The following is a 15,908-nucleotide window of genomic DNA, read 5'->3' on the forward strand; positions in this document are numbered from 1 at the left end:
ACATCGTATGTCATTAGGGAATTGCAAATTATAGCAACAATGAAATACCCCTAACACACCTATTAGAATGGCCAAAATTCAAAAACACTGACAACACCAAATGCTGACAAGGATGTGGAGCAATGGCAACTCTGATTCACTGCTGATGGGAATGCAAAATGGTATAGTCACTTTGGAAGACAATTTGGCAGTTACTTACAAAACTAACATACTCTTACCATATGATCCAGCAATAGTGCTCCTCGGTATTTACCCAAAGGAGTTGAAAATTATATCCACACAAAAACCTGTATGTGGATATTATAAAAGCTTTATCCATAATTGCAAGGACATGGCAGCAATCAAGATGTCTTTCCATAGGTGAATGGATAAATAAACTACAGTACATCCAAACAATGGACTATTATTGAGCACTAAAAAGAAATGAGCTATTAAACCATGAACAGACATGGAGGAAACTTAAATGCATATTGCTAAGTGAAAGGAGCCAATCTGAAAACACTGCATACTGTATGACTCTAACTATATGGTATTCTGGAAAAGACAAAACTACGGAGACAGTAAAAAGACCAGTTTTTGCGAGGGCTAAGGGAAAAAGGAAGTATGAATAGGTGGAGCACAGAGGATTTTAAGGGCAGTGAAACTGTTCTGTATGATACTGTAATGACAAAAACATGTCATTAGACGTTTGTCAAAATCCACTGAATGTACAATATTAGCAGTGAACCCTAATGGAAACTATGGACTTTGGATGATAATGATGCATCAACATAGGGTCATCCATTGTGACAAACGGACCACTCAAGCACAGGATGTTGATAGTGAGGGCGGCCGTGCGTGTATGGGGGGTAAGGAGCATGCAGGAACTCTGTAATTTCCACTCAATTTTACCATGAACCTAAAACTGCTCTTTTAAAAAGTCTATTCAAATTCTTTAAAAATCCACTGCTGATTGAATACATTGATATATACCCTCTCCTGCCACCCCCCATTTTTTCTGCATGATTCAGGTAGGACAGTTTAAGGCTTAGTTGATTCCTTATGCTGAAATACAAGTGAGATGAGCCTTTGACACCTTTGTTCTAATTTGTACAATATATTACAATAGATTTCATTTATAGAAAATAAATTGTATATTATATTTCACTTCTATATAGATGAAATACAATAAAAATCAAGAGGACAGTTCGATATCCACACTGAAGAGTCAAGTAACTGATGTAAAATATGTTATGACCCAAAATATCGATAAAATTTTGGAAAGAGAAGAAAGATTGAATATCTTCACTGATAGAACAGATGATCTGCAAACAACTGTGAGTGTTACATGGCTGTCTTAATACCCAAACAGTGCTCTAAGTCATAGGATCATTGCCCTTGAGACAAACTGCCAAAAGCAAAAACATACTGGGACACTTGGTGAGATAATCCTATGTCACCAAATGATGGCTTTATCAAAAATTATTGAAGTGCAACTAAAATATTAAAAGAATAATTATAAAACAATCCAAATTTTAAAGCCCATTAAAGTAGAAAGTGGTTATTTGTGTAACAGAAGGGTTTCTTACATTAAGAAACACACAGGTTAGTCAACAAATAAATTGCAAGGGAAAAAAAGGAGAGGGAAACTTACCAATAAAAGGACTTAGAAGGTATATCAATTGCAATGTGTGATCCTTATTTGGATTTTCATTCAAACAAACTATAAAAGTGAAAATTTACAACTTCATGAGACAAATAGATATTTGAACTCTAGCTGGATATTAGATGAGGTTAAGGAATATAACTAATTTTTAGGTGTGATAATGGCATTGTGGTTATGTTTTTAAAAGAGTCATTACTTATTAGCGATACATACTAAAATATTTACGGATGAAATTTTGTAACATCTGAGATTTGCTTCAAAATAGTTTGAGTGGGGGAGTAGAATGGTGTATAAATTAAACAAAATTGGCCATAACTTGACAATGGTTAAATCTGGTTGCTAAGTATACAGGGGTTCATTATACCATCCTGTCAACTTTTGTATGTGTCTGAAATTCTCTATTAGAAAATAGTTTTAAAACAATCACCAAGTGTTCACAAGTTCCTTTTGAGCATTTTTTTTGGCCACATCTCGCGACTTGTGGGATCTTAGTCCCCCAACCAGGGATCAAACCTGTGCCTCCTGAAGTGGAAGCTCGGAGTCCTAACCACTGGACTGCCAGGGAATTACCCCGCTTTGAGCATTTTAAATTTTATTTTTACAGATCTTTTCTACAAACACAGCCACCATATAAAGCAAAGTATACACACTACTTTTTACTCATCAAGTTCTATTGATTCAACCTCCTAAATCTTTTTTGTTCTAAGCCTCATTTTTTTCACCTTTCAAAACAATTTACCAAGGTATTATTCATCCGGTTTAAGTGTGGAGTTTGACAAATTGTGGTAATCGTGTACAATTGTGTGACCACAATCAAGTTGTGGACTAGCTCTTCCATCCTAAAATCTGCCCTCCTTTGTAGTTTACTCTTCCCCAACCCTGACCCCAACCAACCACTAATCTGCTTTCTGTCACTATAGTGTTGTCTTTTCTACAATGTCATATGAATAGAATCATACAATACAGTCTTTTGTGTTTGACTTCTTTTACTTAATATAATGTTTTTTATATTCATGTTGTTGTGTGTTAATATGTTATTCCTTATCATTGCTAAATAGTATTCCACAGATAGCTAAATCTCTTTTAAACACACCTTCTGCCCATCCCAATGCCACTCACTGTCTCACTCCAAGATCAATTATCTCTTGTCTGACTATGGTAATTCCCAGATTTAATTGTTCTCCCTATTTTTGGTTCTACTCTGCTCCAGTCATCCTCCATACCGACACTAGAGTATTCTTTTAAAATGCAAGTATGAGCGTTATCTATAGCCTTTTTGAAACCCTCTAGTGGTGCCCCTTTGTCCAAGCAGGGTAGAGTCCAACGTCCCTAACTTAATGAGCTTTCTTCTGATTATATTGCCAGTCATATCACCCAGAGGTCATGTCTTGTAGTTTATAAATCTCAAAAAATATCAGACTATTTGTAGTTCTCCAAAATACCTGTTGCATTATTTCACACCTTTATGCATACTGTTCCCTCTTTTTCCTTCCCCTGGAAAACTTCTACTCGTCCATCAAAACCCAACTCAAGAATCATCTCCTCATCCATTGCCCAGACTGAGTTTATGCCTCTCTCATCTATGCCATCCCTGCACCTTGTATTTATTGATCAATTAAACAAATACCTTTTGAAGATCTACTGTCTACCAGGCTCTATAATAGGCACTAAGAATAATAAGGATGAATATGATAGCCACAACCCCAGCAAACAAGCACTCAATGTTAGTTAAAACAAACACTACTTACTTAAACAAAGCAATCCTCTACATTGTTTTTATAGCAGGAAAAAGATGTCACATCAGTTTGTATAATCTACAGAGAAGAATTAATAAAGTAAATCATTGTCTAGCATTGCAGTTGTTGTCTTTATGAGAGTTATAACACAAGAGTTCAGATAAAACTGTCCAAGCCATTTAGATTCATTCATTGTTCATTAATAAACATTCTTTGGGGGCCTGTTATATACAGGATATTATGCTTGTCATCTTCAGGGATAAAAGAATGGAATAAGATACTTGCCACAGTTTAATCTACTGCAGGAGACATATTTGTATAAACCTAACTGCAATATAAAGTATGTGTTAAGTGTCATAATAGACGGATAAAGCATAACAGCCAAACAGTGGATAACTGATAGTATCTACATTTTTACAACGCATTTTGAAATTAGTCAGAAAATTCCTTACCTCATTCAACATTTATTTCAAGTATATGAAAAAGGTTTTTTTTTAATATTTATTTATTTATTAGCTGCCTTGGGTCTTAGTTGTGCACACGGGATCTTTTGTTGCGGCATGCAGGCTCTTTGCTGCGGTGCACAGGCGCACGGGCTCCAGAGCAAGCAGGCTCAGTAACTGTGGTGCGGGCTTAGTTGCCCTGGGGCATGTGGGATCTTAGTTCCCAGACCAGGGATTGAACCAGCGTCCTGGGCATTGCAAGACGGATTCTTAACCACTGGACCACCAGGGAAGTCCCTATGAAAAAGTTTTGAGAATAATATATCTAATACCCTTGTAATCATCAGCCAGCTTTATCTGGACTTAATATTTTGCCACATTTGGTTTGGGCCTTTGTTTCTTAAAGAAATAAAATTATACATATAATTAAAGTCCCCTGTGTACCTTTCCCAAGCCCATTCCACTCCTTCACCAGAAGAACCGCTATCGTGAATTTGATTTGAATCATTTGTATGCATGTTTTGATTCCTCTGCTATATATGTGTAGCTATATATGTATCTGTAGTATTGGTTTGCATTTTTAAACTTTGTATTTATGACATTATAATGAACCTATCCTTCTGCAACCTGAGTTTTTAGTTCAACATTATGTTTTTGAAATGTATTCATTTTGATACACTTAGCTCTAATTTATCAATTTAGCTTCTGACAGCGTATCATTACTATTTTAAGAAATACAGAAATACTTATCCTTTCCCCTTTTAATAAATATTAACATAGATTCCAACTTCTTTATTATGAACAACACTGCACTGAACACCCTTGTACATGTCTTTTAGTACACATTTACAAAATGTTTCTAAGACAATGGTCTATAGAGTTTTTTGATCATGCATACTTATTCATAAAATATTCTTGAGAATGCATTTAAATATATATAAATTATATATATTCTTCGATAATGTTATATATTAAAACATACTAATAGAAATTAAAAGAATGAGACAAAGATGAAATAAAATATTAAATAATTTTTCTTAAGAAAATTAAAACTGTCTAAGAAAAATTTTAATAATGTATTTTAATGATAGTGTGATTAAAAGTCAGATTTGATTACAAGTGACTATTTTTTAAGTCTCTAAATATGGCAGGTAGTGTTCAAACTAGAAGCAGCGATATATCCTCTTTGTCATTTTCTTGTTGTTTATCTTTGCCTTGTTAGTATAATTAAGCCACATGTCTACTTTAGCTTAGTTAAAACTAAATAATATTACCCATGTATTACCCATAATTCACTTACCCATATAAATTGTAGGTATTGCAATACACTACAAGAGAGTGGACAAAGGGGTCCGCAATGGCCAACTCTGCATCACTGTGGAATTTCCCCTCTACCCTCAAAACATCTTAACTTTCATGATTTACCATTTTACATCATACCTAGGGAAAATGTCAGTGCCTATCCATTTGTTAAATTTTAAATATTTTCATTTCCTTCTTGTTTTTTAGATTAAAATGAACAAATAGATATGGTTCTAATATTATTTTCCTGCTCTCCAGTGGGTCATCTTTTACAACCCCCTGGGATGCTAGATCCCATTTTTGACCCACTGTTCTATAATATATACGTAGAAATGGAATTGCTGGATCTTAAAATATGTGCACCTTTGAATTAGCCAAATGTTTCAAAATTGCTTTCCAAAGTGTCGTGCCAGTTTATACTCCCATTGGCGCTGTATGAGAGGCCCCGTCGCTCCACACTGTCTTTCCAAAACCTGAGATTATTAGATTATAACTTTTAACAATCTGGTAGGGGAAAGAAAGTAACTATTGTCTTGATTTGCATTTCCCTAATTTGGGATGACAGAGAGCAATTTTTGTTTATTAACCATTAGCGTTTCTTCTGTGAGTGGCCTGTTGATATCCTTTGCCCATTTTGCTAATGGGGTGCTTATATTTTTAATAATTTAGTATATATATAAAATACTAATTTTATAACTATTAGAATAATGAATGAGTATATAATTCTTCATCCTAATACTTAGTTGTAGAAAGTGTAAATATGTTCTCCCAGTATGTGGATTGATTTTAACTTTGTGTATAGTGTCTTTTTTAGGACAGAAGTCTTTTCTCTTTACTGTTTTTCTTAATTGTAGTTGATTTACACTGTTGTGTTAATTTCTGCTATACAGCAAAGTGATTCAGTTATACATATATAACTATATATACATTCTTTTTTTATATTCTTTTCCATTATGGTTTATCATAGGATATTGAATATAGTTCTCTGTGCTGTACAGTAGGACCTTGTTGTTTATCCATTCTATATATAAAAGCTTACATCTGCTAACCCCATCCTCCAATCCATCCCTTCCCCACCCCCTCCCCCTTGGCAACCACCGGTCTTTTCTCTATGCCCGTGAGTCTGTTTCATAGACAGGTTCATTTGTGTCATATTTTAGATTCCATATATAATGATATCATATGGTATTTGTCTTCCTCTTTCTGACTTACTTAGTATGATAATCTCTAGCTGCATCCATGTTGCTGCAGATGGCATTATTTCATTTTTTTATGGCTGAGTAGTATTCCATTGTATATATGTACCACTTCTTCTTTATCCATTTATCAGGACAAATGTCTTTAACTTTCATGTAGGCAAATGTATCAGTCCTGTCCTTTATGCTTTCTGTGTCTTAAGAACGCCTTCCTTTCACCAGGTTATAAAGATACTCTTATATTGTCTCCTAAAAGTTTTTATTTCTGCTTCTTAAACATGAATCTTTAAAACATCTGGAGTTTTATTTTTGCATAAAATATGAGGTAGGAATCAAATTCTATTACTTTCTGTATAAATAACCAGTTGCCCAAACGACCATTTATTAAATAGCTCAGACTTTCCCATTTGGTTTGTAATGCCAACCTTGCCACATATAATGTTTTCATATGTAAACAATTTTCGTTCTTTTGATTCGTATGTATTATATTCTTCTGATCTATTTCTATTTCCTTGGGCCAGTACTACACCATTTTAGTTACTGTGGTTTTATGAGAAGTCTTAATATCTTATAGGGCAAGTTTCTCGTCTACTTTCTCTTTTTTGGAAATTACGTTGGCAAGGCTTGCTTCTTTCTCTTTTGGGGAATTTTAGATTCTACATCTCAAGTTACACACACACACACACACACACAAATTGTTGGGATATTAGTTGGAATTACATTAATATGGGGAGAACTGACACCTTTAAAATACTGTTTTCCCTTCTCTGAACATGCTATGTCTCTTCATTTTTCTAAGTCTCTTTCAAAATCTTTCGGTAGAGTTTTATAATTTTTCCCCTAAGGGTCTTGTACAACTTTTCTGAGATTTATTTCTTGATATCTTACTGTTTTTGTTGCTATTGTATATGATATTTTTTAAACTACATTTTCAAAAAATTTTTGGTTAATAGGAACGCAGTCAATTTTTGCATACTGATTTTGTATCCCAAGTCTTGCTGAACTCTGTTATGGTAATATTGTTTGTTTGTGGACTTATTTGCATTTTCTACATAGAAATGCCATCATATATGAAAAATGACTGGATTTTTTTTATCCTTTCCAATATGTATTTTCTTTGCTTCCTTGTTCATGCCTCCCTCTCAAGTTAAAGGCAACTACCTTGAGGCCATTAGGCTTGGTTGGATAGGAAGCTTATACCCTTAATCTGATCTCTAATGCAGGGCACAATCTTTTTGTAATTGAAGTAAAATTCACATAACAAAAAAATTAACATTTTAAAGTATACAATTCAGTGGCAATTGGTACATTCACGATGTTGTGTACCCACCACCTCCATCTAGTTCCAAAACATTTTATCACCCCAAAAATAAACTTCATGTCCATTAAGCAATTACTCCCCAGCCCCTAACAACCGATAACCTACTTTCCGTCTCTGTGGATTTACCAATTCTGAGTATTTCATATAAATGGAATTATACAATCTGTTATCTTTTGTGTCTGGCTTCTTTCACTTAGCATGATGTTTTCGAGGGTCATCCATGTTGTAGCATGTATCAGTACTTAATTCCTTTTTGGCTGAATAATATTCCATTGTATAGATTTACAACTTGTTTATCCATTCATCAAATGATGGACATCTGTGTTGTTTCTGCCTTTTGGCTACTGTGAATAATGCTGCTATGAACATTTGTGTACAAGTTTTTGTTTGAATAGTTGTTTTCAATTCTTTTATGTATGTACATAGGAATGGAATTGCTGGATTATATGGTAATTCTATTTTAACTTTTTGAGGAATTTCCAAACTATTTTCCACAGTGGTTGAACCATTTTACCTTCCCACCAGTAATGTAAGAGGGTTCCAATTTCTCCACATCCTCTTCAATACTTGTTATTTTTCCTTTTTTTTTTTTTTTATTATAGCCATCCTACCGGTGTGAAGTGGTATCTTACTTTGACTTGCATTTCAAGTCATTTGTCCATTTTTAATAGGTTTGGGGGGGGTTGTAATTGAGGAAGGGTAGAATCTTAATGGGCATCTGTCATTAAAAGGCCTTTTTAATCTAATGTCTTATTATTTGGGCCCCAAAACCATCAGCTTATCCAATCTTCCAATGTTCCACATTTCTGCAGTCTCTCTATTCCTTTTCATTTCTTCTTGCAAACCAGCCAGTTGCTGCCTTGCTAAATGTAGCCAGTAACAAGAACTCACCCTACCTTTCTATTTTCCAACCTTTTCTTCTAAAAGGACAGACTCAGTAGTATTTTGCCTGCCTTCCAAATTATCACAGGCAATAGTTTTAGCAAATATTTTACCCTGAAGAGCATTGGTCTTTATCTTTCCAGACTCTAATAACAGTTTCTTCTGTGCCTACCACCTGATGGCTAAGCCAGTGCTACATGTTTTAGAGTTCTGTATTGATAATAACAACATCTCATCCTACTACAATTTCACTATTAGAGAAACATTAGCTATACCAACATACCTCAAGTTTTCAGTGTTTTAACTCAACAGAGGTTAATTTCTCGGTTGTATAACAGTATAAGGCAGGCTTTCAGTGAGCAGACTTCCAAAGGGTAGTCCAGAAACCCAAGTTTTATCCATTTTGTGACTCTGTCATTGCCTATGGCCCCTCAGAATCTTTCAATTTCAGGTGGCAGCTGGTTAAACAGGGAGTGGAAGAAGCACATTTGCTTTGAGCCAGTTCAGCCCAAAAGTGACACCCATCATTTCTACTCACAATCTATTGGTAGGAATTAGTCTTTTAGCTTTGCATAGGTACATGGGGTAGAGAGAGGACACAGCAAGGGGTGGGGTGAAGGACCTGAGAAATGTGATCTGTGATTGGACAGTCTCTTGCCAGCAACAACTCTACATTATGGAAGGGGAACTCAAAGTCTTCAGTGGATAGCTGGCTGTCTTTATCACATCTGGAAGTTTATCACTAAAGGAAATTCTAAAGGAACTATATAGATAGTGGTAAAGGTGGGTAACACTAAATGAATATTGACTGCAATATAGGTGATGAGAAGTGGTTGGATTCTGGATATATTTTGAAGGTGGAGCGAATTTGAGTTGCTGACAGATTGGCCATGAGGTGAGAGAGAGTCAAGGAAGACTCCAAAGCTCTGAGCCTAGTTAACAGGAAGGATGGAAATTGAGTAGTTTCATTGCTTTCCTCACGTGAGCCCAAGGGTTAGCCCGCTGTGAGCACTAAATCCTAAGCCCTGCCTGCATGGCAGAGGCCAACATCATCACCTTCCCAAATCCAGAGGAGCTGCACCATCAGTGCAACTTCTCACTGCTTTCCTAGGTTCCTGCACTTGGCCTTACTCTTACTTTCTTCCAATATCAGTTATGCATTTAAAAGTTTGCTTCTTATATTTTATCTAGCATTTCTGAGTAGTAATAGTGGCAGGGTTATAGGGTTACATAATCCACTATATCACTGGATCTATTACTTTATTAGATTATATCATGTTTTTTTCTTATCAGAAAAGAGGCAACATCTAAATCCCAGAAAGTTATAGCAAAAAAATTGAGATTTTTTTTCACTTTACTGCCTTTCCTTCCAAACAAATCCCACTTTTATGTATATATTGTATTTTCATGATTACATGGGAAAAAATGACTTCTTCTTTGAAGCCAGTTGAGTAGAAGCAGCTCAATAAAAGATTAAATTTGGGACTTCCCTGGTGGTTCAGTGGTTAAGACTCCCCACTTCCACTGCAGGGGCTGCCAGTTTGATTCCTGGTCCAGAAACTAAGATCCCACATGCCATGCGCAGTGCAGCCAAAAAAATAAAATAAAATAAAGGAAAAAAAAATAAAGATGAAATTTAACTGAAATATTTTACAATTGTTCTCAGATTATTTTCACACAGATATCACATAATCATTCTCACTAAACCCTCTATTTTTGCCTAACTAAATTAATTTTCTCCCTCTTGATCTTTTTGTAAAAGACCCAACTATTCTTAAACAGCAGATTTGGCTTTTTAACAAAAAGTAGGCCAATAAGCTTTCTGTCAGTCTGCCTACAGATAAATATGGGTCATGGATTTTAACTTGCAGATTAAACATATACATTTATTTTGGTATCCTCTCAAAACTCCAATAAAATGATAGGTAAAAACAACAATTAGAGATTTTAATGTATAAACCACTAGGATATTTTAGAAAAAGAACAAGAGAAAAGAAATTTCAAAATTTTGGAAGCTAGGAAAATGGGGTCTGAGTACTTAATAGCCTCATTAGAGCAGTAAAAGTTCGAAAAACAAGCTTATAGCAGAAGATATTAAGATGCCAAATGATCCAGGCCATAGAACCTTGGAAAGGATCAGAAATTGGACACACATCATACTTCTAAAAGGAGACACACGGTACTTCTAAAAGCAGTATGGGTCTAGAAAGAAGAGATTGGGTATAATGTGTTTAAAAGGAACATTTTACCTGTAGAGCCCCTTCCCGACTTTTTACAGCCACAGTTTCCTCTCCTTACCCCTGACAAAGGATAATAAATTGTATTATCTAAAGACAAAAGACCTAAGAGATTCTAAACTCATTTACCAGGTGCAGTTAAGGCCTGAGTGACCATCATATTAAAATTAGGTGGACTAAGTAAAAATCTGCATCCTGAATAGGGTGACCATTCCCCAACCTCTCTCCCAGTCAGCTTCACCCAGGCAGGAGATTAGAGAAGTCCTCCCTAAGAAAACTCACGAGGCCAAGGAAAAAAGACCTACAGATACTGACCTACAGATATTGAGGCATTCCCCCAATGAAATAGTCAGGTTCATACCAGATTATCCTATAGTGAAGCCTACCAAATGATAGCCCTCACTCACTCATATGGAGTTTCCAATCATCATTTTAGATCATAAGATATTTGAGAAAAATCTCTATAATAAAAAAAAAATCAAAGTAAACAGAAAAAAGGAACTCAGACAAAACAGATAACGCAGAAGCAAAAGAAAGCTTCATTTAAAAAAAAAGTCTCTCCGGGGGGAAGGATAAATTAGAAGTTTGGGATTAACATGAACACACTACTGTGTATAAAATAGATAACCAATAAGGACCTACTGTATAGCACAGGGAACTATACTCAATATTTTGTAATAACCTATAAGGGAAACGAATATGAAAAGGAATATATATGTGTGTGTGTGTGTGTGTATATATATATATATATATATATACACACACACACACACACATATACATATATATATACACACATATACATATGTATGTATATCTGAATCACTGTGCTGTACACCTGAAACTAACACAATATTGTAAATTATACTTCACTTAAAAAAAGCAAACAGGGCTTCCCTGGTGACGCAGTGGTTAAGAATCTGCCTGCCAATGCAGGGGACACAAGTTCGAGCCTCATTAGAGCAGTAAAAGCTGCTGGTCCGGGAAGATCCCACATGCCGCGGAGCAACTAAGCCCATGCGCCACAACTACTGAGCCTGAGCTCTAGAGCCTGCAAGCCACAACTACTGAGCCCGTGTACCTAGAGCCCATGCTCCGCAACAAGAGAAGCCACCGCAACAAAGAGTAGCTCCCACCCACCACAACTAGAGAAAGCCCGCAGACGGCAACAAAGACCCAATGCAGCCAAAAATAAATAAATAAATTTATTAAAAAAAAAAAAAACCTCTCTAATGTCTTTGGAGAAATAATAGAAGACAATATTGTACAACCCTAAAACAAGAATGGAAAGCTATGTAAAAGCTTATTCATAGAACAAAAAGATCTTTTGGAAGTTAAAACAACAGTAAAATTTTTTAATTAAATAGAATGATTGTAATATAAAGTTGAGATATTCTCTCAGAGAGCAGAGCAAAAAGAGAGAGAAAAGACAGAGAATCAGTGTAAGAGATCCAACATATGAATAACAGGATTTTCAGAAAAAGAAAATGAAGGAATCAGAGGGGAGAAAATCAGATTAATACAAGAAAAAATCCTAGAACTAAATAACATGAATTTACAGATTCAATGAACAACAAAAGAGGATCATAGCAGGGCATGTAATCTCGAAAGTATAGAACCTTAAAAAGGAAGAGAAGATTCTGAAGGTTTTTAGAGAGAGAGAAGAAACAAGGACTTGGCAATTAGAATAACAGATTTTGCAAAAGCAATATATGGGTGCTAAACAAAAATGAAGGAATGCTTTTAAAATTCTGAAGGAAAATGATTTCCACATTAGACTTCTATACCCAAATTACCAAGGGTAGAATCAAGACATTTCTAGGCATGTAAATTCTCAGAAACATATCTCCCACTCACCCTTCCTAAGAAGTTTTCAGCAGAAATTTTTCACCAACAGAAGGAAATAAATCAAGAAAGGGAACGAAATGAGACTGAAAAAACAAAAGGCCCAGCACAAGAGAAGGGCATTCCCAGGATACTGGTGCAGAAAGATCTGAAGATTAAAGCTATAGGTATAGCAAACCTAGACCCCAACCAAACCACACTGGAGTAGATCAAAAGGCTCTGTGAGGAACTTCAAGATAAAGCAGAAGGATCCAACAGAGGAGCCATCAAAGGAAGGATACTTTCCAGCTCCTTTGGAGAGTTTGGGAATGAATTACTGGTTGGTAGATTAAAAACTAATAAATGAAAACATTTTAACTATCTACCTATTATTAGCTCTAGAGAAACCAAAAAGCTATACACTAAAGTCAATGTAGTCAAATATGCTCCACGTCTCAGGGAATAGTTACAAAGCTTTAATTAAACAAAAAGAATAGGAAAGGTATGTGTTTGGGGAAGGGAGGTTTGGAGGTATGGTAGGAGTTATATCCCCTTTTCTATAGTTGGAAACAGGAAAAATCAAGAAAAAAAAATATATATATATGGGGCTTCCCTGGTGGCGCAGTGGTTGGGAGTCCGCCTGCCGATGCAGGGGACGCGGGTTCGTGCCCCGGTCCGGGAAGATCCCAAATGCCGCGGAGCGGCTGGGTCCGTGGGCCATGGCCGCTGGGCCTGCGCGTCCGGAGCCTGTGCTCCGCGACGGGAGAGGCCACAACAGTGAGAGGCCTGCGTGCCGCAAGGAAAAAAAAAAAAAAAAAAATTAAAAAAAAAAATATATGGTTTCTAGCAATACAGAGGAAAACAAACAGCAGGAAAAAATAAACAGCTAAATGAGGTGCATTCAACAAGTATTTACTGAGCACCCACTACATGTCAGACACTGTTTTAGGTCAGGGTTTCTCAGCCGTGGCACACTCTGGACTATCCTATGCATTGTAGGATATTCAACAGCATTCCTGGCTTCTATCCATTAGATGCCCAGTAGCACCCCTACAGTCATGACAGTCAAAAATGTCTCCTGATATCGCCAAACGTCCTCTGGAGGGCAAAATTATCCCCAGGAGAGAACCACTGTTCCAGGAAATAGAGATACAGCAATTAACAAAACACACGAAAAAGAGCTGAAAGTGATTACCTCTGAAAAATAGGATCAGGTTGAAGACGAGCAGGGCAGGAAAATGCAGTTTTTACTCATAAGCCTTATAGAATTCTGACTTTTCAAACTATATATACACGCTACATTAATAAAAGAGAATAAATAGTCTAAGAGAAAGATATAAAGTCCATTTATACCTTAACTCACTGTTTCTACACGAGGCAGTATAGTCATGCAATTCTAGATTTGAATTCCAGCTCCACCACTTACTCTGAGGCAAGCAACTTAAACCATTCTGAGCCTCATTTTCTTCAACACTATAAAACAGGAATATTCACCTAGGGTTATTATAAGTATTGCATACTATCATGCAAAAATACATATAATGCATGTCCTATAGTACCTGCACTTTAAGCATTCAATAAATTATAACATCTTGGAAAGTATATATAGTCAGTAGCTTCCATACGCCAGATCCTTGAGAATAACCACCAGCATCTTGGATATATAAACCTGGGGCTCCCATAACTTGTCATACACTAGTCATGAGACCATCTGAGTGGCATACCAGGACTCATGCCATTTATAGCATGCACTGTAATCATGTACATACCTTAATTTTGTTCTTGGAAAATCACCATATATACTGAGAGTAAAAAAGCAGATCTGTTGCACGAAGAAAGATAACTGAAATATGTTAGAATTTTACTCATCCAGGTGGCAGATAGCAGAAATCCATGTAAGCATCAAGCAATTTATTTGTATCACGCTATAGGAAAAGCAGTTACATATATTTTAAAAATAAAAAGGAGTAGACCAAATGAAAACAATAAAGCTTACTTCAGGGGATGGGGGGGAAGGATTGTGTGACCGTGTTTCATTTCTCTCCACTGCTCCTTGGATTCTTTCAATAATCTTAATAAAATTTAATAAAAGTGAGCTATTTTGTTTAGGTTAATTAAGATATGAAACTTTTTATATCGTACTTAACGAAGTCCATCTCATTATTCATCAAAATATTAATTATAATAATGGCATAATTTATTCTTATATCCAGTCTTGATATACTATATTCACTACCTCAGTTAATCCTCACAATCTGGGCTACTATGTGGCAGATACTACTATCCTCATTTAATAGATTTAGTCATTCATTTTTTCAACAAATACTATTATAATTGAACACCTGCTCTATGTTGTTCGCTGTTGGGAATATAGCAGTGAATGAAACAGACAAAAAGTCCCTGCCTTCATAGAACTTACGTTCTCAACAAACAAGAAGTAAAATGTACATATTGTTAGATAAGAGATAAGTACTTTGGAGAAAAATAATGTATTGAAGAAGAAGAGGGCTTCTGGAATGGAGATGGGGTAGCAATTTTAAATAGGGTTGTAGGGGATAGTGGAATTTAAGTAAAATCATGATGTTAAGATGAGGAAACAAGTTCAGAGAGTTAGTAACTTATTCAAGGTCACAAAATTAATAAAGCCAATAGAAGTATAGCTGAACACAATAAAGAATCTTGGTGCATCATTTTATAACAGCTGCTCAGACTTATTGAGACTTTTTGTGATTGGTCAAACCCAAATTAAATCTGTTCTTCTAAATCGTTCTAATAAGTATTGTAGTGTGCACATTAATCCAGAAATGGAAAGAAAACATTAAATTTGTGTTTATTTTCATTTCAGGCCAAAGAATCCCAAAAAACAAGAAAGATTCTTGGGAGGATATGGTGGAAACACTTCAAAAAGATTATAGTCATCACCATGGCCATTCTCCTTTCAATCATCATCATTCTTTTAAGTACAAATGTAATACCAACTTGACCCTTCTCCCCATCCCCAGCAGGTACCAATAAATTGTTATATGTAATTAGAGTTCTACAACTACAAAAGCCTTCTCTAGTGGTAGGAGGAATGGAGGAAAAGGGGGTTGGAAGTATTTCCTTGTCCCTTTAGTGTTCCTTGACTCGTCTTTGTACCTCTCCCATTTCTGTAATCCCATTTGTTTTTTTTTTTTACCACTGCTCCACTACTCTTTTCTTGTTAATATTACAAGCACATACCCTGAAATCAGACTGCCAAGCTTCAACTCTCCACTCTGCCACATACCATATAGATGACTTTGGACAAGTTGGTTAACCTTTGACCCTGTCTCCTCATCTT

The 15,908-nt window shown here is 35.7% G+C and overlaps 1 protein-coding gene across 1 annotated transcript in view; it reads left to right on the forward strand.

The window, feature by feature from the left end:
* Positions 1-15,569, forward strand: part of LOC309961005 (uncharacterized protein) — a gene marked incomplete at its 3' end in the record, with an annotated part of 31,277 nt that extends 15,708 nt beyond the window's left edge. The window contains exons 5-6 of the mRNA XM_082838022.1: positions 1,158-1,316; positions 15,432-15,569. Of these exons, the coding sequence (XP_082694148.1) occupies positions 1,158-1,316; positions 15,432-15,569 (297 nt within the window). The remainder of the gene's footprint in view (positions 1-1,157; positions 1,317-15,431) is intronic.
* Positions 15,570-15,908: the final 339 nt, after the last annotated feature.

The sequence above is a fragment of the Leucopleurus acutus genome (genome assembly GCF_964270905.1).
Source record: "Leucopleurus acutus genome assembly, chromosome: 4".
In the NCBI taxonomy this organism is placed as follows: domain Eukaryota; kingdom Metazoa; phylum Chordata; class Mammalia; order Artiodactyla; family Delphinidae; genus Leucopleurus; species Leucopleurus acutus.